The 22,216-nt window shown below is 35.3% G+C and overlaps 3 protein-coding genes across 8 annotated transcripts; 2 read left to right on the top strand and 1 right to left on the bottom strand.

The window, feature by feature from the left end:
• LOC121976712 (F-box/kelch-repeat protein At5g15710-like) lies at positions 1-3,851 on the top strand. Of its 4 annotated transcripts, XM_042529012.1 has the most exons (4): positions 101-257; positions 542-2,166; positions 2,258-2,798; positions 3,103-3,851. In XM_042529012.1, exon 2 carries the CDS (start codon positions 762-764, stop codon positions 1,944-1,946), a length of 1,185 nt encoding a protein of 394 aa, XP_042384946.1. In that variant the 5' UTR covers positions 101-257; positions 542-761; the 3' UTR covers positions 1,947-2,166; positions 2,258-2,798; positions 3,103-3,851. The 4 variants fall into 4 exon arrangements, with proteins under 4 accessions (XP_042384944.1, XP_042384946.1, XP_042384947.1 ...); XM_042529010.1 differs by lacking the exon at positions 101-257 and adding an exon at positions 1-79 and having other exon boundaries at positions 542-2,798; XM_042529013.1 differs by having other exon boundaries at positions 542-2,798; positions 3,131-3,851.
• Positions 3,852-4,766: 915 nt separating this feature from the next.
• LOC121976711 (transcription factor BIM2-like) lies at positions 4,767-14,730 on the top strand. Of its 2 annotated transcripts, none has more exons than XM_042529009.1 (7): positions 4,767-5,074; positions 5,202-5,319; positions 12,235-12,304; positions 12,384-12,476; positions 13,555-13,946; positions 14,033-14,165; positions 14,423-14,730. In XM_042529009.1, the coding sequence occupies exons 1-7, from the start codon at positions 5,008-5,010 to the stop codon at positions 14,528-14,530; spliced, it is 981 nt and encodes a 326-aa protein (XP_042384943.1). In that variant the 5' UTR covers positions 4,767-5,007; the 3' UTR covers positions 14,531-14,730. The 2 variants fall into 2 exon arrangements, with proteins under 2 accessions (XP_042384943.1, XP_042384942.1); XM_042529008.1 differs by having other exon boundaries at positions 4,768-5,009.
• Positions 14,731-15,397: 667 nt separating this feature from the next.
• LOC121976710 (lycopene beta cyclase, chloroplastic/chromoplastic-like) lies at positions 15,398-17,534 on the bottom strand. Of its 2 annotated transcripts, none has more exons than XM_042529006.1 (2): positions 17,379-17,534; positions 15,398-17,043 (listed from the first exon to the last, which is right to left on the bottom strand). In XM_042529006.1, the coding sequence occupies exon 2, from the start codon at positions 17,000-17,002 to the stop codon at positions 15,497-15,499; it is 1,506 nt and encodes a 501-aa protein (XP_042384940.1). In that variant the 5' UTR covers positions 17,003-17,043; positions 17,379-17,534; the 3' UTR covers positions 15,398-15,496. The 2 variants fall into 2 exon arrangements, with proteins under 2 accessions (XP_042384940.1, XP_042384941.1); XM_042529007.1 differs by having other exon boundaries at positions 15,398-17,147; positions 17,379-17,486.
• Positions 17,535-22,216: the final 4,682 nt, after the last annotated feature.

Here is a 22,216-nt window from a genome sequence, read left to right as displayed (position 1 = left end):
AAACAATACAGTGAAGAAGGAATAAACTGTGTCCTTCGCTCGATCTCTCGACCCATCGTCCGAAGGGGTAATTCGATCGGTATGCCTTTTCCAAATACTCAAAACTGTCGATTTCTGTCCTTTGAGATTTTTTCCTTCTTATTTTTGTTGATTGATCTCCTCGGTCTGGCCAAAATCTGCGAGGCCTTCGCTCGTGTTTGTCTTTTTGATATGGACATCGCTTGAACTGCAGTTTTTCCGGTTGTGGATCGCTGAAGGTAGCATCTTGATTTTGGTTTATGAGTTGGACAATGTTCTTTCTTCCCTGTTAATTTCCCTTTAATCTGGTCGGATTTTCGGTCCCTTTTCCTCTCCCTGTATTTCGAATTTTTCTGTTCTCTTCGGTTTAGGGTTTCAATTGTGAATGATGGTTTTGCCCCCTTGCAAGCATTTATGCGTCGTATTCTAAGTGTGAAGTTCTTTTTCATCATCGATCATAGTTTCAGTTTGTATTTCTGCCATTAACCTTATTAAATTCTTTGATGGCTTTGGTACTGTGCAGAGTTAGAATTGGTCATCTGACCTCTGCCGTCTCGATAGCCATCGGAGCAGCAAGCATCCTCTATTCTCGGAAAGGTCAGGCAGTGGATTTACCATCTGGAACCGCATTTGCAGTTGCTTCGTGGTTGGTCTTCCATTTTACGCAGGGCGCATGCTGCTTCTTGGAGTTCGTTATCAGTTAAATCACTCGCGCATACCTTCAGACTTCTGTTCTCTCAACTATGTCACGGAGCATAAGCCCATCTATGTCACGGAGCATAAGTCCATCGAGGCAGAAAGTGGTTAAGACGAAACCACGAGGCTTCGATGAAGAGTCAGTTTCAGTTTTTGCTAAAATCATCCATTCAGATATCCACATGGAGGATCACATATGGGCACTTTTACCGGAGGATTTGCTAATGGAGGTACTTGCAAGGGTGCCTCCATTCTTGATCTTCAGGTTGATGCCGGTCTGCAGAAGGTGGAACTCAATTCTTCAGGACCTTAGTTTTCTTGCAGCCCACTCTCGCGTTCCTTCGCATGGACCCTGCCTTCTCACATTTTGGAAAAGCTCACAGGCATATCAATGCTCGGTCTTCAGCCTTCCCCTGAAAACATGGTACAAGATCCCTTTTGCATTTCTACCAGATTGGGCTTTTTGGCTGGTTGGTTCTTCAGGAGGTCTTCTTTGTTTATCTGGATATGATGGGCTTGACTTTAAAATCCTTGTTTGCAATCCCTTAACTCAGACATGGAAGGTATTGCCTAGCATGCATCACAATCAGCAAAGGCAATTGACCTTGGTAGTTGATAAGGTGGACTGTACTTTTAAAGTGATTGCTACAGGTGGTGATATCCTTGGAGATCAAACTTTACCGACTGAAGTCTATTACTCAAGACTTGATAGTTGGTCAGTTCATCAGGTAATGCCAGCCGTTACTTTATGTTCATCAAAAATGGCATTTTGTGATTCGAGGCTTTATCTAGAGACTCTTTCACCACTTGGGCTTATGATGTATCGAGTGGATATGGGGCAATGGGAACACATTCCAGCAAAATTTCCACGTTCATTACTGGATGGTTATTTAGTTGCTGGTGCAAAAAAACGTTTGTTTCTAGTGGGAAGGATTGGACTTTTCAGCACTCTGCAAAGCATTCGCATTTGGGAGCTTGATCATGCAAAGACAGCATGGGTTGAAATCAGTAGGATGCCACCAAAGTATTTCAGGGCCCTTCTGAGATTATCAGCTGATAGATTTGATTGTTTTGGACAGGACAATCAAATATGTTTTACTTCCTGGAATCAGGGAAAAGGTCTTCTCTATGATGTCGACAAAAAAGCTTGGTCATGGATTGTAGGATGGGTGATCCAATTATGCAGTACTCAGGTTTGCTTTTATCAACCAAGGTTTGACAAACTTATCTGAAATTGTTACTTGGTCAGGACCAGATTGATAGTAGTGGTACTCAAGGAAAGTCACCTTTGCATAATATGGGCTTTTTGAATAATTAATTTTTTCTTTCCAAAGAGAGTCCAACTTTCACTAATTTAATTATAGAGCATTATTATTCAAAATGGGCTACATTAACCAGACAATTTTGGTGCATTGAAATGTATATGAAGAGAAGTTGCCTAAATGAGAGAAGGTACCCTAGATTGCTGTGCTAGCATGCCTCATATGACAATCCACTTGTTCTTAATTTTGTGAATTTAATATGATTTGGTATGCTATTTCAGTCTGTTCTGCCTCATGAGACCAATGCATCTTTCCATAAAAGCATTTTCTTGAATCTCCTTGAAGAGACCACATACTGGACCTCTGCTGCAGCTTCGACATAAAGACTACTGAATATGCTACACGATGATTATGAAATGAGCTATACAGACAGGATAATTTTGGTGCAGGGAAATGTGTTCGAATAGAAGTTGTGTGGGTCTGAGATGCTTGCCGAGACTGCTTTGCTAGTGTGCCTTGTATCAGAGTTCCTTATTCTTGCCTAGATGTCTACGTGGATTAAATATTAATTGGCATTAACCTTTTCAGTTTGTTCTTCCTTGTGAGTTAAGGTGCTCTTCACCATAAAGCATTTCTTGAATCTCCTAGAAGAGCAATATACCAGGGATCTGCTATCACTTTGACATAATGATAATTGTATATGCTTTTTTCTGGTTTATATGCTATACTGGAAGATATGCTGGCCAACTGCTAGATATTGTATCAAGATTACACTTACAGGTGAAAGAGTATGTAAGGTCGAACTGACCTGGGGTATACCTGGTAATTACTTATATCCTTTGACAACTATTTTTTATAAAGCAACTATAGGTCATCCTTATTTTGGTAGAATTTTGAAACATGTTTGATAACATTTTTCAAATATCAACTAATCATTTTTTTGGGGGTATTTAATTTACTGACATCAGCATTTTTCTATATGATGATAGGTTGTGCATTTTTGTTACCATAGAAAACATAACAGCATACTAGACAGAAGAATCCGATGAACAATTTAGCTTTCTTCTAACCTTGTTCCGTTCAAGGAATTTTCTAATGGAATCTAATCTAGCGTCTGATCAAACAGGAACTGACAGTTGACTTTGACGCTGTAGAGTGAACCATTGGTGGACGGAAACTGTGGCAAGATGGGGACAGTCTTGTGTTGGTAAATTTGTGATCCAAGAGCAGAAGCAGGCGTTTTACAGTCTTGGCACTGACACTCTTAAAATTCAAGAAGCTTCATAGTGATGCTGCTGAATCATGTTAGGGAAAGAGTTTCTATAGTCTTTCTCAGGTGGCTCAGTTTGCTATGTTGAGATTGGAAAATGTTATATCAGCATTTCTCTTGGCAATCAGTAATTCTTCAGAATAAACTTGTGATCCTGAGAGCAGAAGCAAATGTTTACAATACTTGGCACTGATACTTAAAATTCAAGCAGCTTAGTGATGCTGATGAATCCAGTAGCAACTCGTCAGAGTAAACTTGTGATCTGACAGCACAAAAGCAGGTGTTTTACGGTACTTGGCAGCGACTCAAAATTCAAGAATCTTCATAGTGATGCTGATGAATCAAGTTAGGGGGCAAATTTTCTCGGGTGGCTCGGATAGCTTTGACAAGGTTGAAAAATGTTATATCGGCATCTCTCTTGACAATTAAGCAATTCATCTGATTTATGCGGAAAAAGGTGGCCAAACCCGGTTTCTTTTTGACTGAGCTGAGTTGAGGGTGATAAAATGCTGCGACATTCTTAACAATTGCCGTGTCACTCTATTTTATTTTATTCTTTTTATTGACAGTTGCTGGATTACTAACTGACCTAACACATATCTCTACTGTGTGGCACCGAAGCAACTAACTATTAGAATGTGGATTGCAGTTGACTAAAGGCTTTGATAGTCAATTGACAATGAAATTTAGTTGTTGGTTTTGTGTGTTTCAAATGATTGGAGGTGGACCAAAGTGAGAGAGCTCATTATAAAGCCTTTTTAGGATCCTTGAGCATAAAGAAGTTGCACAAAAACATTCTCAATACTCCTTAAATTGAGTGTTAGCATTGCTCTAAGCCTCTAAAGTCTCCAAGAGTTGAAGATTTTTATGCAAACTTTTTGATAATTTTATTATTATTATTTTTAGCATTGAATGTGGTAGCATATGATGTATTTACATATTTTTTTGGCATTATCATACAAATAAACACATTCGAACAACTAATCATTTGAATTATTTTTATTGTGTGAAGACTACTATTGGGTTGGACTATCTATTCGCTTCTTCTCTCTCCATTCCATTTATGTAAAAGGTTATTTCCTTGCCATCATGATTTAAATAGTATTAAAAAAATCCTTTCGTTTTCTAGTGAATTTAGTATTTGATCCTACTTCATATAATGGATGTTGAGGGTAATTACTATAATAGTTGGAATAGTAATATTTATGGGGCAAAACTTAGATATATGAATTTTGTTTAAATGGCAAATTTCATGATTTTAATACACTTTTTAATCCTATTTAGAGGAGGTTCCACGTGTGAACTTTGCTGATACAGCAATAATGTTAGTCGCACGTCAAGTTTAACGGAGATTAAGATGAGATTATGATGAAGATTAAGTTTTTTAAATACTTTATTTAAAAAAGATGAGATAAATTTGCAGTTTTGAATGGCTGTAATAAATTTTAGAAAATATGAGAACTCTAATGAAAAATAAACGATGTGCATTGGGAGTTACTATATCTTACGAGCAGCTTTTTGGAAAAGTGTCATATGGTCTCTCGTTGATTGCTTTACATGTCGGAGAAGACCGTGGATAAATCACCTTTTGATTAGGGTTTCCGTCGATCTCGCCTCTCTTCTAAATCTGCGAGTTCATTCAGAGCTAGTGAACCTTCCTTCCTTCCTTCGTTCACAAGGTAGCGTTCTGCTGATGGAGTCTCTTTCCAGATCGAGCGGCGACGAGGACGAGCTCAGGAGGGCTCAAGGATCGTCTCAAAGATGTGTGTGTTTGAGATTTTTTTTCTCCTTTTTTTAAGAAGCAAAAGAGAAACTATAGGTTTGAAAGGTCTCGTCTTTCATCTGCTGAGCTACTAATCTGTCGCAATTTATTTTTTGAGTGGTTTTACTTGCTCGAAGTTCAAATTTATTATTGTTATTTTTAATTATCTTTCTGCGGTATTTGATATCTCCAGCTGAAATGACGGGGAAGGTGGACGGGAAGAGTGGTGAGCAGAAACCAGGCACGCCAACTACGCCAAAATCAAAGCATTCAGCAACCGAGCAGCGTCGTAGGTGCAAAATCAATGATAGGTTGGTCACGAGTTTGAATTGCATTCACACTCTTAACATCTTCTGGTTAAATGCTTATTATTCTTTTGTAATTCTATCACACACAATAAATCTGAAAATAGAGCTTGGTAGAAGTTAAGTTGAATGTGATTGCTTAATTTCAGGAAATTCAATTTTTGTTTTTGGTCTAAATCAAGAACTTCAGTTTGTCCCTTGGTTTCCTGTCACGTTTCTTAGCAATAACTCGCACATCATTCAATTTGGCAAACATACACGTTGAAAGACATTTAACAGAAGGAATAGATATGACCAGAGGAAGTTAATTCAAAACCCCAACATTTAACACGTTTAAATGGGGACTCGTGGAGAAATTTAATTGGAACATCATACCAGGTTGACATTGCTTTGTGCAATGGGTGAACAAGATGATAAATACTTATTCATCACCAGCTGTCACTTGTCCTTGTTCTATGAGTACAAAATTAGACATTTTGTTCTTCAGTTCATCTATACAGCTCTTTTAGATTTTTCTTTAGCTATTTAACTAAGACTTCATGAACTTTTGGCATCTGTTAAATTTAAAATGGTGTTTTTTTTCTCCTTTTCAGCTTAAAAGGACTTAAAATTCACCTCCAGTTGATTTTATTTTGACTATTTCTGTTTGCATCTTTCCCTTGTTTCATCTGTCTGGCCTATATGGGACTCATTATGCTCTACAATCTCTTTTAGCCTGCAACAACCAAATTATTTTGCATTCTCATTATCTTGTTTATTTGATGCTATAGTTGGATGAACTGTTCTGATTCCAGTTTTTAGAAGTCATTTTAACCATATTTTATGCAACTATGCAAGTGGATGAATGGTCAATATGATATGACGATGATCTTGATCATAATGTGTGTTGTACTTGAGACCTGCCAATTGCTAAGTAAATTGCCAATTATGGAAGTCAGCATTTTCGACTCCATATTTATAGGAACAATACCTCTTTTAGGAACAGTACCTCTTTTAATCTGCGAAGACACTTCAAGCAACCTTGTGGCATTGATTTCTTCTAATCTCCTTTATGCTTAGGCAAATAATTCTTTGGGTGTTAAATTGCACTAGTGAACTGAAGGGTATAAACCCAATTTGCAAGTCCTCAAGTCTGCATTAAGAACTGTTTGAACTCCTATATCCTTGAAGAAATGTGTTAAGCATATAATTAGCTAGTCGATAACCCATGCACAAAAATTAGTTTCTTCTTAAGTTGAAAGATTTTAAAATCACCAATCAAACATGAAATATTTACTTGAAAATTTTACTGATTATTAAATTAAATTGCTCACCTTGTTAATTTAAAATTTACGAGTTATTTGCTGAAATTTAATATTGAGAAAAATAACTATTAAATTTGAAACAACTACAACAACAACAACAACCAAGCATTATTCCATTAGGTGGGATCGGTTATATGAATCCTTCTACTCCATTGGGCGCTATCCCCTACTTTATCATCACTAATATTTATGATATGCTTACTTGGGAGAGCAGAAAGTAAAACTAAGGAAAAGTTTTCGCAGTGAAAAAATTTCTATTATTTACTTCATTAAAATTTTAAGAGGGGAGAGAAACACAATCTATCATCTATCAGCAGATGGTTTTAGAGCCAAAATCGATCACCTCAAAATCGGACGGAAAGCAATGGATGGAAAACAAATGATACATGTACTCCTTTTCATTCACAATATTACATCATATATAAAAAAAATGGCGCATGTACCCTTTTAACTCACAAAATTACACCATATACCTCCCCAAAAAAATGACGCATGTACAAAAATTACACCATATGTACCCACCTTCCTCAATCAAGGTAAACAAGAGGAAGAGATTTCTTTCCCATTCCACTCTCTTCCCATGCCCCTAGGTTTATTTGATCCATCCATTGTTCACTCCTTAAGATAAACAGAGCATTAAATAAATTTTATCTTAGTTTATTGTTGCTAACCAAGTTTTTTTTATCTTTCTCGTTTGATGATCATATCTGTCATAGTTTCACATCATTTGCATTTATTGGTCTACATGCTCGTACCATTTTAAACGTGTCTTTCGGAGTTTTCCCAACAACTTTCTTTCTAATATTTTTATTTCTTATTATGTCCATCATTGTATGTTCGCATATTCATTTTAACATCCTTGTCTCTATAATTTACATCTTCTGCTCATGTGCTCGATCCAGATATTCAGCCCCATATAACATAGCAAGTCTAATAATCATTTTATAAAGCTTTCCTTTAAGTCATAGAAGTATTTTACGATTAAAAAGAACACCTAAGGTTCTCATCCATTTTAATCATCCTGCTTGCATTGTAAGACATAGCAGGTCTATTATTTAGTGATATTATATTGATTTAAAGATACTTATTTTTTTCATATATAATAAAAGGAATGAGATAGATGAAATTGACAAAGCAGCTTACAATGCAAACTATCTTTTAATTTTTTTATTTGGATTGGAAATAGAATAATTAATTAAAAAATTTACTTGTATCCAATTAAGATAATATTGAATTATTAGTAATCTTGTTTTATAGATATTACAAAAGATAAAACTTTTAGGCCATTATTCTTTTTTGATTCATTTAAATTAGATTCTTTTGCCATAACTTTCTTATCGATGAAAATACTTGAGATAAGAAATACTAGTTGAGAATTTGGTTAGAGCATGATCTTTAATAAAATGTTTTATAACACAATCATTATTATTTTGCACCTTTCTAAGCATGTTCTTAGAGACATTACGATTATTTGAATACATCCGCTAATCAAATATTTGAGAGAAACTAAATAAATTGAGATACTAGTGCACCTATTAATTGGTACAAACTCGAAGATTTCATTTATCATCTTAAAATGGATGATGAATACAAAGAGTCAAAGATCTAAAATATCTTCATAAATAAACTTTGGCTTGGTGTTTAAAGTGTTGAGTCATGCTAGTTACCACAATCAGACTATTGATTTTCATGGTGATTGATATGTGAGAAGGCATTGATATCGACACTGGAGTCTCACAAGTCACAATTGATCTCCTCACTTTGTAAATCCACCACTCCACGCAAGAATTCTTAAGAAATGGTGGCAACACACGTGGGAGAAACAAAGGGACGAGAGAGAGAGACTAGATGAGAGAGAAGGTTGCTAAAGAAGTGGGTTGAAGGAGACCAATGATTGCCGACAAATGATGTGCGCTATTGACTGCATCGTGAGGTAGAGGAAGAGAAGAATTCAGGGAGCTGAGTGAGGAGAACATGTGGAGAGAGAAAGGGGGAGTAGAGTAAAAATAATTTCTAACCTCCTATAACTTATAGCAATCATTGAACTCATTAACTAGACTATTGGACTACCCTATACATGATGTTAGTTTAGTACTACACCGACAAAAAATAAGGTGCAAATTGAGCCTCTTTTGAGCTCATCAAACCCTAATCGTTGTTTGCTTAATGGACTCCACCCAACCCTAAACTGAGTTTCATTTGACCCCCAAAACTTAAAATATTAATTCATTTCAGCTTAATTAGTCTCTAAAATTTTTAAAAATTAAGATGCAAAATTTTAAATAGGATAAAATTTATTATTTAACATCAAGTAGACTTGAGTTTCAACTTTGGTGACGTTGGGAGAGACAGAGAGATAATGAGCAAGTGACAAAAAAACTAGAATTTAGTGAGATCGTGTTTGTTTGGCTTCTCCTCCACAGCTTCTCTGGTTCCCATTTTCTCGTTGTTCATTCCAATGTTTTAATCAATAAATATAAACATAAAATAAACATTATCAACAATCTAATTAATTATTAGCAAATAATTAATTATAATAAAATAAATAATTAAAAGTTATAATTTATACTAAATAAAGTTAATCATATTATCATCAATAATTCAATTAAATAAATATCGAAATTGTACAGGCACAAAATAATACTATATGAAAATTTGTATCATTTTAATTTGCGATCAAAACTTTAACATGTCACTAGATTTTAAACCTTGTTTTGACATGTTATAATATCATGAAACAAACTGTAGTACAAAATTGGTCATTAACAACAGAAGGTTGCTTGAGTTAGATTGATGTTGATCATTCTTTTTGAGAAATATGCATCTCACAAAGAACGAGAAAGTAATTCAGAAAAAAGGATATTCATAGAGAACTCGTACAGTAAGTAACTACAATCTTCCTTGCCCTCTTGATTGCTTAGCCTTTTCGGGGCTTAAGATTCACTATGAGATCAAGCATGACTCATTCAACTTTGTCATTGCTCGATAGAGTTGATGCTTCACCTATCTTTCTCTTGCTTGCTATTGATTGAGGATTGTGGATTAAAAAAGATTATTATGGCATGAGAGAGAACACAATAATCTCTTGGCCAATAGTCATCCTAAAATTGCCCTTCAACTAAAAGCCATGTCGAATATAGTTAATTTGACCTAACTAGAGCCCATAAATTGAATACATAATACTACTTTTATTAAAAATTGTATTAATAAAATCTAGCACTATTGAATAATTTAAACAAAAATATGATTTGATTATTGGTTATAATATTTTTTTATTTATTAATGTTGTATTAATATGTGTGACATTATTTATAAATATTGCATTATTAAATTGATTGTAATAGCATATAATAGACATTTAACCATTTTAGGATTTATGGACAATTGAATCATCAGCCAACACCCAAAAATTTGCTATTGGAAGGATTTTATTGTTGTTGGTTTAAAATTGAACTGCTAAGTGTTCATAGGATAGCTAGAAAGAACCTGCAACTCTCATTAGTCTATGCTATATCCTAGACAGATGTCATTCACCACTATGGCGCCATCATCATGCGGTTAGATTGACTAGTTATAGTGGCCTAAGTTGATCTTTGCTATTGAAGTGACAACAAATCTTCCACATTGTGCTTCCCATGGTTTGGAATCTCGTGCCGGACTACGATCAAAAAGTATCATATCGGTAAATCACTCAAACTCAATACCATTCGGCACCAAAGTTCACAATCTCAAGTTGTGCTGTAGTTTCAGCCAGAAAGATACTATTCTTGTATCATGTTGATGCTCCGATGCATGATATCAGGGACAGTTTGGAGGTTGAAGGAGAAAGAAGATGAAGTAAAGGAAGAAGACATTGTTTGTGTTGAATGGTATGAAATTTTGGTATGCATCAAAATATTGACACGATACAAACAATATCATTCTAGTCATAAACTAAAACTTCGGCATGACTCGAGATTTTGCACCATGGTGCTTCCTAGAACCTCACCTCAATTACTAACGTGATAGAATGACATTTGACATTTTCTAGGAGTTTGAGATAACTATTGTAAACTCGTGTACGAAATATTTTTATTTCTCGATTCTCATTGGTTTCAATATCATTGATCCTACCCATCCAATGTAATTACTACTTAAATTCTTTGATTATCTTTTGGTGATTTTGACAACTATGAGGAGAGATCTCAAAAACTAACCATATTGGTGGAATCACTTATCTTTGTAGAATGTGACTATTATGATAAAATTTTGCAAAGGATATACTACTAGGAAATGTCCATGAAAACGCATTAAAATTTCCAAATGCAAAATAGAGAAGATGGTGTTGTATAAGAAGTTTTGCTATTATGGAATGAGAAGAAAAGTGTTTCAAAGTATAAAATAATATGATTATCCCAAATGTCCAACTGGATTTATGTTGATCCATCTCTGATGCTAGCAAACTGCTGTTCTTTCTATTAGGAGATTTCTTAGGACAAAAGTTTTAGAATTTATAGAGAAATTCCTTCTGAACTGAAAAGAGAAAAAAAGGACTTAAGGAGAGTAAGAGTTTACCTAAGGGAAAGCAATTTAAGAAGAGAGATGAAATAGGTATTGTATATAGTAACTTCATTACATAGTTATTCAAGTAGTTCAGATTTATTGGTGCTTTATGAGTTGCAACAACCGATCTAAATTAGGTGACTTTAGATTTTTAACTTTTGGTTTATGACCCATTGATGCATTCTGGTGATGAAGTAGTACGCTTTCCTTAAATGATGAGACCATTTATGTCTCAATCACACAATCAATTCCCATAAAGAATTCCTAAATCAATTGGAACCTAGCACTTCAAATGGGAAATTAGCTTTTCCATTCAATTTGGAAATCTTGCAACTAATCTGCATGGTTTTCTACTGAAGCTTGTCAGAATCCATTTAGTCATTTACCATTTTGAAATTAATATAACTGTGAATATATGTTGTGGCAAGTAGAACAAAAATGGGAACTTTTGATTAGCTATTCAATCTAAAGAAACAAATTATGTGGCAAGAAATGGGTAGGCCAAGTGTTGAACGCAACTTTTAAATGCATATAGATTTGGCATGAATCCTGAAAAAGTTAACCATTTGTACATCTTGCTTAATAGTCAGTGACACTTTTTTTTTTTTTTGAGTAAACTGACTTGGATTAATATGCTTCCTCAATCATGTAAATCACTCGTGGCCATGAAATTTGCTGGTGTCACGACCTGTAATTTTTTTTACTTTCCTGTGCATTTGTATGAAGTGATATTTGCAAAGTGAGGTAATTATGAAACTCATCCTGTACTAAGTCACCCATGAATCATTCAAAAGTTGAATCTTTCACTTAGCCTTTCTTGACTTTGAATAAACAAACACATGTAACTATTGATAAATTAATATTACATCCTTGTAGTTTATTGTTGTTTTAATTGATTATTGGTGTTTATGAGGGCTATAAACTATTCAAAGTATTTATGAAAAAAATGCTAAAACAAACTTCTTTGGATTGTGGAGTAATAGAAATTGAGGAAACAAATAATGCTTGTTATATTTTTGCTAATAGAACTATCCATATTTTATGATCTAAAAACTGATTCTACTCCACCGTGCAGATTTCAGATACTTAGAGACCTCATACCTCAGTGTGATCAGAAGAGGGATAAAGCTTCGTTTCTTTTAGAGGTAACTGCATGATTCTGATGTTTTCAATAACTTTTATTCCTGTACGATTAATAATTTGAGAAGTTGTTTCTCCTTGCAGGTTATTGAATATGTCAAATTTTTACAAGAAAAGGTACAAAAGTATGAAACCTTCCCGAGCTGGAATCAGGAAAATGAGAAATTGATACCATGGGTAATCTTCTGTCATTTCTTTGTAATTGTGGCTTGATAAGAATTCACATTTATAGGCTTCCTCCATGTAGATGCAAATTAATATGGTGGTAAACGTAATGTCAAACTGGATGAACTACATCATAGCCTTGATATTTTAGAATCGACCAGATGCAATTAATAGATAACAGTTGTTCTATATGTTTGGATTGTGAATTTTTAGGACATGGATGAAAGGTAAATCTTTGTGTCTGCATGTGTTTGTAATCCATGATCTTGTACATGAAAGTCAAAAAGAAAATGGAACAAAACCCATATGTTTTGAAGAAACTAGAATGGTGTTTCACTAAAAAATCAATTTTGTTGGCTATTGTGACAAGTGGAGAAGTAGGAAGAGATAGTAGGGTATGAAATTGCATGACATATTTGTTTTGCTTGATGAGGTTGTGGTAAGATGGTTTTGGGCTTGTCAATGTTTTGTGGACCCAATTAAGGTAAAACTGTGGTGGTTGCCTGATCTGAAAATACAAGCTACCAATCAATTTCCTTGTTGTCAGTCCTCTGCTTATCAAATGTAAGAGATATGATCTTAATGAAAACCAAAACAAGTAATCTGTAATGTTTACTTGCCAGATTGATTAATTTAATTTTATGCTGGTCATTTTATTCTTTGAAATTAGGAAAAAGAAAAGAAAAAAGATTGTGGAAGTCTAGGAGTTATAGGCACACTAGTCAACATTGTAAGTGCTTGTGTAAAAGAACATACTATTTAGGTAGTTTGTTCAAATGCACATTTAATTTTTATGTATGGAAATGTCTCTAAGAATATTGTATTTAGAAACTAAATTGGAAACTGATGCGTGAAAGTTGATTTTTGGTTAACTGGGAACTAGAATTTGTTTGCTATCATATTGATCATTTTAGTTTCATATTTGAGCGAAATGCAACCAGGTTTAGTTTGAATGATAAGTTAAATCTGGGCAGTCTTCCTTTTTTAGCATACTAGCATATAGTCATTTGCAATGTGCGTTCTGCTCTTCTTTATCTTATGCTTTGCTTTTGTTGGTACATTTTGACTAATGATTTTTCTTGGCTACCAGAGCAACAATCAAGGAGGGTCTAGAGAGAGTATAACAGACCCTTCTAACCTTGCTAAAAATGGTCCTCAGTCTGGCCTCTTGTTTGCTGGAAAGTTTGTGGATAATACGAATCTGGGGGAACAAATATCTCTCTCGAACGTGCAGAATGTAGCAGAAGCTGATGTGAATCTTGTTCCAATGCAGTCAAACTATTATGCTTCTGTTGGTAGGGGATCTGATTTTATGCAGCCTCAAGAGAGATTAATTACAGACTCTGAAAACTTAGTATCTCATTCTCAATCTGAGTGGCAAGGTTCATCCTGCATGGCCGATTGCACTGTCGGCTGTGAAAATGATCAAGAATTGACCATAGATGAGGGCACAATTAACTTTTCTAGCATCTACTCCCAAGGGTGAGTCCTCATTCAAACCTTTAGTTTTTTTTTCCCTATTATGTTGCTAAACATGAAATAAGTGATCTTTATATTACCTGATGCAGTTTGTTGACTACGCTATCACAAGCGGTTGCTAGTTCAGGATTAGACCTGTCGCAAGCAAGCATTTCTGTACAGATTAATCTTGGTAGGCGTGCAATCAAAAGGCCTACCAACACTAATGTGTCCGATGGAAAGGTGTGAACTATTTATCTAATATTTTCCCCTTATCTTTCACTTAACTAGACGGTATGATCATCAATTGCAAACTTGGGATCAGTGCGATTAGAGCACTCATGTCGCCTAGGGTTATTCTTAGATGCAATCAGGTTTTCTAATGGCTACTTGCTTAAACTCATTGTCATACGAATCAAGTACTTACTGGATTTCAGAACACTTGATGTCCATGCCCTGCTTAAATATGCAAGCTTAGTATTTTGCTACTTGTTTCTTAGGATCTGTCTGACCCGTCAATTATGAATCAAGCGATTGGGGTGCCCGGGCCAGGGAGCAACTTTTCAGAGTCCGAACAAACTAAGAGGCAAAAGGTAGACAACAGCTAATGCCTATTGTGCCTGTGATCTCCTGCCAAATGAACTGGTGGTGTATGAGCAATATTGTGTATTCTTTGTATTCTGCATCATATTTTGTGAGGTTTTCATGTAGTGGTCCTTGTTAACCGGCTAGCAGCGCGAATTGTACTGATCAAGAAACACAATTGCTTTCCTCCTATGCTTAATTCGATTCATCTGTCTAGTTTAAAGTGTTGTTTATGCAGAAACTGATTGTTCCTTCACAAGCGTCTCAATGCTGAAGGCCTATTTACTTGCAAGGACAGCTACCCAGGGCCAGGGAGGGATTAATGGAAGCGAAGGTGTAGGAGACGAAAATAGCGGGCTATTTGGAGAAAATTTATTAGAGAATAGGAATAAGAAAAGTATCAATCCTTTTCACTGGAGCAAACAAAGAGCCTAAGTTTTCATTTCGATACCTTTATCTTTGGCATCAGAGAAGTACTTTCATCATTGGGCTGGATCCATGCACAAATGTTTGACACAGAGGTAAGGTTATTGCTTGAATTGCTGCACTCCAGCTAACAGGCCCCTTGGTTGGATCAACAGACTTTGAATCCTTCAACTTGTACCTAAGCTTTCTTCCCACTCAGACTGACTCAAGCATTAAAGTACCATAAGCCAAGCCCACACCCGACACTGGTTTTGCAGGTTAGAAGACAGTCGAAGGTAACATCTTCGACTTAACAACTAACATACTCTGATAAAATTCACTAGTCATAGCAATCTGGTTTACCACCTTAGACATTCATCTGCTAACACTTTTTACATGGGCCATTCTTACAAGTCTCTTGTCTTTGCTCCTTAGGTGTTTCTAGAGTCGAACTACAGAATCATCTCTTATTGGAAACTGAAAAATCCACAGAAGCAGTTGGAGGAACAATTTAACATGAAATGGCAAAGATATTCATTCATATTACAGATACAACATTGCAATTACACTGAATTGACTGCTAACTATTTTCTATCCCGTGCCAAGTTATTAATCATATTCACAAGAGGGAGAGTACCTTTTGCCATGATTTCTAACCTAGAAGTATTTGAAGCATGGGAGAACAAAGCAAGCCCAAAGAACACAAGCTCTGGAAGAAACAATCTTGATGACAGAAATCCATGCCAGTAGTGAGGTTCCAAATCAAAAAATGCATCAAAAAATCTCCTTGTACCTTCCAAGTCGAGTTTAAGCAGGATATCCATGCCAAAGCAGAAAAACTCCCTCTGTCTTCTTCTTTCAATAGGCCAGAGGTTCTTCCAAACTTGCGATGATAGTTGATCGCCAGTGAGGCGGCGGTCAGAACCAAGGAACTGAACAATTGATTCCGCAACTATAGGAGCAGCAGCGAGTGTCCTAGCAACCATGTACCCAGTGGATGGATGAACCATACCTGCAGTTCCCCCTATTCCAATGACCCTTTGTGGGAGCACGGGGAGTGGACCGCCCATTGGAATCACACACCTCTCGTCCTCTTCAATGACTTTCACTTTTATGCCCAGGTGCCTCAATCTTGAGGCCATCCTCTCCTGTATGTCATGCATCTGCAGACCAGGACGGGCGACTAGTGAAGTTTCTTCCAGGAAAATTTTGTTTGGTGAGAAGGGCATGGCATACAGAAACGTCGGAATCTTGTCATTCTTATCTTTCAACTGTGAGCCCTCTTTGAGGTGTGAATCTCTCCAATCCATGAAAACCATCTTATCCACATCAAAAGGGTGTTCTTCGACTTCAGCAAGGATTCCGTAAGCCACCTGGTAACCTGGATTGTAAGGTTTATCATACTGGACTAGGCATCTGGAGAAACCAGTAGCATCAAGCACCACAGCTGCTTGAATTGTGACTCCATCATTGCAAATCAACAATGATTTGTTCTCTTCGTGGATGACCTTAATGACCTTAGCTTGATGAAACTGCACACCATTAGATATGCATCTCTGCATCATCTTCGACTTGAGTTGCTTGCGGTTCACCCGACCGTAAGGCCGACCGAGAGACTTCTTCTCCACTTCATCAACATAGACCACAGCACTAGACCAAGTGGCATCAAGACAATCAAGTAGATCCATAGCTTCAAACTCGTCCACCCAAACACCATAGTTATTCGGCCATATCAGCTTAGGTGATGGGTCGATAGAACAGACAGAAAGGCCTGCCTGGGACACCTGCTGGGCGACAGCTAGCCCCGCAGGACCTCCTCCAACTACAGCGAGGTCCAAGGTGAGATCTTTAGACGGGTCATACAAAGGGAGATCGAATTCGAGATTCTCTTTTTTGGTTTCTGGAACAAGTTCAAGGAGTGCACTGCTGCTAGCTCTAGCAAAACCCCAACTCCTGTGACCTTTCCTACTGAAGCTGCATATCAAGCTGTTCTGAAGCTTGTGTAAAGACGAGAGGCCATGCCTTCCGCCGACCCCATGACTGAGGTCTAGCAACTCAAGCCTGCTGTGAGTTCTAAGAAGCGCATCCATCGAAACAAGAGGTAAGCTCGTCCAATAGTTCAACGCCGATCCTGTTTCCGAAGGCTCGTGTCAAGGAAATCTCAACACATACCTAGAAATAAATTTCTGGACGAGAAAAGAGCTAGAAAAAAACAACAACAATCCCAGAACATCTCTGATTTTGTTCCGAGAGGTCAGGAAAAACTCATCAGCTTCAAAAAAAAAAAAAAAAAAAACAGGAGCAACAAACATCATAGATTCACCAAACCCTAAGAATTAAATATGTAAGAGCAATTGCCATCTTCGGAAATCTACTAGAGTAGATTCCAAGATCTCGATGGGTTCTATCCAATGGCAAGAAAGGAGATTCGAGGAACTAAACGACTACGTAGCAGAAAATACTCACCGGAGGAAGCGATCGAAGCAGAAGAATCCCAAACGGCTCAGGGATTTGGAAGAAGGCGACTGGCGAACACCTTCGTGAGGCCAATAAATCTCGTCATATCGCCACTTGCCAAACGCACTCACTGATATAATCGCCTTGGAGTTTAACCACTTTTATCGTTTTCACCTCTTTAATTTGAAATATTTTCATCCATCCCCCGGAGTTTCCTGTCAACATACACCCTCTATTAACGTTAATTTGCCAGCAAGCGTACGAGATTCGAGAAGCAAGGCAATTGTCATTTAAAGATTTTTTATTTATTTAAATTTTGGTTAAAAAGCTCCAATAAAAATTCTCATGATAAACTGGAAATAGTAGTTGCAAGTTGCAACTTGCAAGGGAAAGGAGATTAAACCCTTATTAACCGGCTTTGACCTTTTTTTTTTATAAAACAAAGTGTGAAATTTGAAAAATAGGAAAATTTCTAGGCCCGTGTGAAATTGTTCTCGTATTATTATTATTATTATTATTATTATATTGGCCGCCTAATGCACATCACGTGCGACACCAGGAAGAACAGGCGCGCAGCGATGAAACGTGTCCCACGTTGCTACGTTCTTCTCGGATGAGACAGACATAGGCGGCCGCACCTAACCGGTATTGAGAGGAGGATAATGGACCGGATTGTTTGTTGAGCGTGACGTGGCCCCGCGGAACGCAGCTTTAGTGCCGTGTTCGAGTTGCAGTGCTCACTTCTCACTTCTCACTTCTCACTTCTCACTTCATTTCATTTAATTCATGTAATTAAATATTGGACAAAAATTAGGAAGAAAAAAAATTAAAAGGATGATAATAGGGTGTAATCGTATCAAGTCGAATTGAATTTTTGAATGTTTGAACTTGACTTATTTATAATTGATCTGAACTTGAGTTTTATTTAACGAATATATTCATAGTTAATGAGCTTATTCGAACTTTTATCGAACTAAATGAGCTTAATAAATATAAATCATAAATTTAAATATCCATCAAAAACTAAATTATATATTTAGGAAAAATTATAATATTATTATTAAAATTTATAATTTTATTCTAATAAATAAATTTAATATATTTGTCTATATTTTTTATAAGTAGAGTGTAAAATCTATAAATTCAATATCAAAACTATTATTATTTTTATTTAAAAGTTATTTAATGAGCTTAATGAATGTGTTCACGAGCTAACGAGTTGAATATTGCGAAGCTTGAACTTCGTTTGCTTATCTTAACGAGCCTCATTAAATGAGTTCAAATAAACTTTTATCGAATCGAGTTTCGAATAACTCGCGAGCAGCCTGATTCATTTATATCCAAGATAGACCACATTATATATTTATTGCAAGAATATCATAATGCTATTTTAACTGCTACGACTACTTGTCCCAATATATATAAATTATTAAATATATATTATAATGTATACCACTTAATATAATATTATAATAACTATTTATTAAATTCTATACGGTATAATAAGTAGTTTTATGATTTTAATTCATTTAGAATAATTTTAATAAAGTTTAAATATTTTTTGCTAAATTGATAAAAACATATTAATATAATAGTATTAAATTTAAATTTTATTAAAATATTTATTTATTTTTAGTTATAATAACTATTGAGTAGATTCTACGTACTTATAAAAATTATTGAATAACTTCTACGAGCTATATTCTAAATTTTAAAATATCAAATTCTAAATAATGAAATAATTTAGTTTTTGATATTTTAACAGTTTCCAGTAATTTTTATGTGATATAATAATTACCAATTATCTTCTACACGTAAAATCTTAATCCCAATCTTAATTTCTAAATAGTAGCTACATAATACTTTCTGCACATTATAATCATAACTATTATAATAACTCTAAAAGTAAAAACTAATATTGTAATAACCACTCCATAGTTACTACAATAATACTACATAAAAGATATTTTAGAAATACAATATCTAATGGGTGTCGTTTTGACTTTTTTTTGTTTTGTTTTTGTTTGAAAGAGTGTTTTTTTATGATTTATATATTTTGAATGACTCTTTTGAATTTTGCCCTTAAATATTAACAACAGATTGTTATAAAATGTAATAAAAAGGTATTTAAATGTAGGTATATATCTTCTATTTGCTTTATACATATAATTAAAATTTTAATATATAAAGTATTATTTATATTATATTTTAATATTTAGATGATATTTAAATAAAAGATGACAAAACGATGAAACAAATTAATATGGTAGTTAGCTATTTATATTTTGTGTATATATAGATCTGTATTGACATAAATAAAATATTAAATGCAACAATCGTCGTTTTGCGCGGCTAAGTGAGACGAACTCAATAAAGAAATAAAAAAAATGTCTGTTTACTATTTATTATTTTATATTTATTATCTTAATTTCTAAATAAATTCTCTGAAAAAAATACACGTTGCCATAGTGGGTAGAGCCGTCGGGGTCTACTCACAGGGACGAAGCCAGGATAGCCCGTCAAAAATCAAGGGCCGGGCCAATATCATGAAGGGGTGATCTGAAATTATCTAAAATTTTATCTCCGTATAACTTTCAAAACACACGTTGTATAAATCCTCTTTCCCCAAAAAAAACAAAAAAACAAATGAGACAAATTAAATAACTCAACCTGGTGTATCTCAAAATTTATTCAACTAAAAATTAATATAACACAATCTTATATGAATATCAGAAACGGTGTAAATAAATTTTTAAATACTCGAATGTAACTAATTAAATTAAAGAATTTAAGATATCTGACCAATAATTACATCATCGGCTCCGAAAAAATTCACATTCTAACGCAAAAAATAACATAAACTGAAAAAGAAAAAAATAAGATCATCGGATGTACAGTGCCTGGTATGAGACTATGAGCGAGCTCATTCATTAAGACTCTCCGTCTCCTCATTACATGTACCATATGGATCTAGTAAGTCTAACGACTCAGTAAGTTTAAATATTTTATAACAAAAATAAACATTTAAAATTTAAACGACTCAGTAAATATTTTATAGTAAGTCTAATGACTCAGTATGTTTTTAAATATATATTTTTAAGAAAAATACTTTAAACATTTAAAATTTAAATTTTGCTGACACTTGGTCCCATGGACCTTCAAATTTTAATAAAATAATATCAAACATTAATTTTCAACATCAACTTTAAACATCAGAATATTTAAGTGAGTTCATATCATTGAATGTGACTCCTTTACTTCAATCTTTGTTCGTTTGGCTAAACGTTTACTTTAGTACAAGGTTTGGTAGTGTTTATCGGTATCGTTTAAACTTAATTCCTTTACCATAGTATTAGATTTGGTAATGTTCACCTGTATCTTCTAAGCTAGATTTCACAATCCTTTTTCCTCTAATTTAGTAAGGATTCCAGTATCCTTTAAGTTGGACTCCTTACCTGTCAAGTAACCACAAACAATTCACATTTACTTTAAAAAAATAATTTTACTTTTCATATATAAAAATCATTATTGCAAGAAAATTATAATTTTATTTCCTTTCTCTATGTTTTAAAATGAAATACTAGCGACTCACATTAAATAAATTAAAGGTGCTTAGACATAGAAAAAAAATTCAAAGATGTTACTCGCCTTCCTCAATTATTCAAAATAAAACTCAGACTCTCTTCCATCCACCTCTAGACGTTCCCATATAAGTCTGAACCTTCAACCCCTCAATTTAGGACTTAAAACTCAACTCGAGACCCACATACTGACACCTCAAGTTGTTGTCTTCAAATTGATCCAACTCCTCTCATCTCCAACTGTAACTTCTAAACATGATCGATAGCAAATCTTCATTTGAATCTCTTCCCAACCCTTGACTCAACCATCAACTCGACCATTAACTCATGGTCACACCATTGGACCGAACCTCCCCCTCCAATAAACAACGCCCACACAACCCCAACAACGACCCACTCGTCTCGCCCAACCCTCCATCCAATGCAACCCTCCTCCTCTCCTACTCCATCCCTTATTCCTTGCCACAACCACACTTCTTCAACCACTCAAACATCCCTACAATGTCCCTAGGGAAACAAAAACTCTCAATTATTTCCAGCATCAAATTTTTAATTAAAAATTGATAAAACTTTGTTATGATCCTAAGTCAGCAGCAAGCTCTCGGTTCTTCCCAGCATCAGAATTTCAATCAAAAATCGATAAAAACTTCATCAAATCATCGCTCCAACAACCCTAAGGCAGCAACAAGCTTTTAGTTCTTCCCAGTTGATATGGGTTGTAATAAGTGGATCCAGGATTGACCTTATAATCAAAGTCCAGGTGACATGACAGTCAAAGTTAAGGTGACATGACAGTAAAAGTCGGGATAGGAGTATACTTCCTAGTTAGCTTCGTGGTTTGTCCAACATCAAGGCTCTCGGTCCTAGCTTGATCGAATAACAAATCGTGCGGGAGAGAGCCGATCGGTTAGAATAAAAGCCGGTTGGACCTAAAGCACTTAGCATTATAACTCTCCATTTGCGCCCGGTTGGATGAAATATCGGTCGAACCTAAAGCACTTACCCTCATAAATCTCTATGTATGATCGACTGGATGAAAGACTAGCCGGGCCTAAAGCACTTATCATCATAACTCTCCATGTGCACTCGACCAGATGAAATACCGACCTAACTTAAAGCACTTGTCCTCATAAATCTCTATGTGCGCCCGGCAGGATGAAAGACCAGCCAGGCCTAAAGCACTTAGTATTATAAATCTCCATGTGCGCCCGACCGGATGAAATACCAGCTGGGTCTAAAGCACTTGACCTCATGCATCTATATGTG

Source organism: Zingiber officinale, chromosome 4B (assembly GCF_018446385.1).
Source record: "Zingiber officinale cultivar Zhangliang chromosome 4B, Zo_v1.1, whole genome shotgun sequence".
In the NCBI taxonomy this organism is placed as follows: domain Eukaryota; kingdom Viridiplantae; phylum Streptophyta; class Magnoliopsida; order Zingiberales; family Zingiberaceae; genus Zingiber; species Zingiber officinale.
The sequence above is the reverse complement of the archived record's forward strand: the minus strand, read 5'-3'. Positions and strand labels throughout refer to the sequence as shown.

Excerpts from the sequence above, each read along its gene's own strand:
- LOC121976712 (XM_042529010.1), top strand. The coding sequence starts at position 762 with ATGTCACGGAGCATAAGCCCATCTATGTCACGGAGCATAAGTCCATCG.
- LOC121976711 (XM_042529008.1), top strand. The coding sequence starts at position 4,940 with ATGGAGTCTCTTTCCAGATCGAGCGGCGACGAGGACGAGCTCAGGAGG. Across the intron at positions 12,305-12,383 it reads AAGCTTCGTTTCTTTTAGAG|GTTATTGAATATGTCAAATT; the intron begins GTAACTGCATGA and ends TTCTCCTTGCAG. Across the intron at positions 12,477-13,554 it reads ATGAGAAATTGATACCATGG|AGCAACAATCAAGGAGGGTC; the intron begins GTAATCTTCTGT and ends CTTGGCTACCAG.
- LOC121976710 (XM_042529006.1), bottom strand. The coding sequence starts at position 17,002 with ATGGATGCGCTTCTTAGAACTCACAGCAGGCTTGAGTTGCTAGACCTC.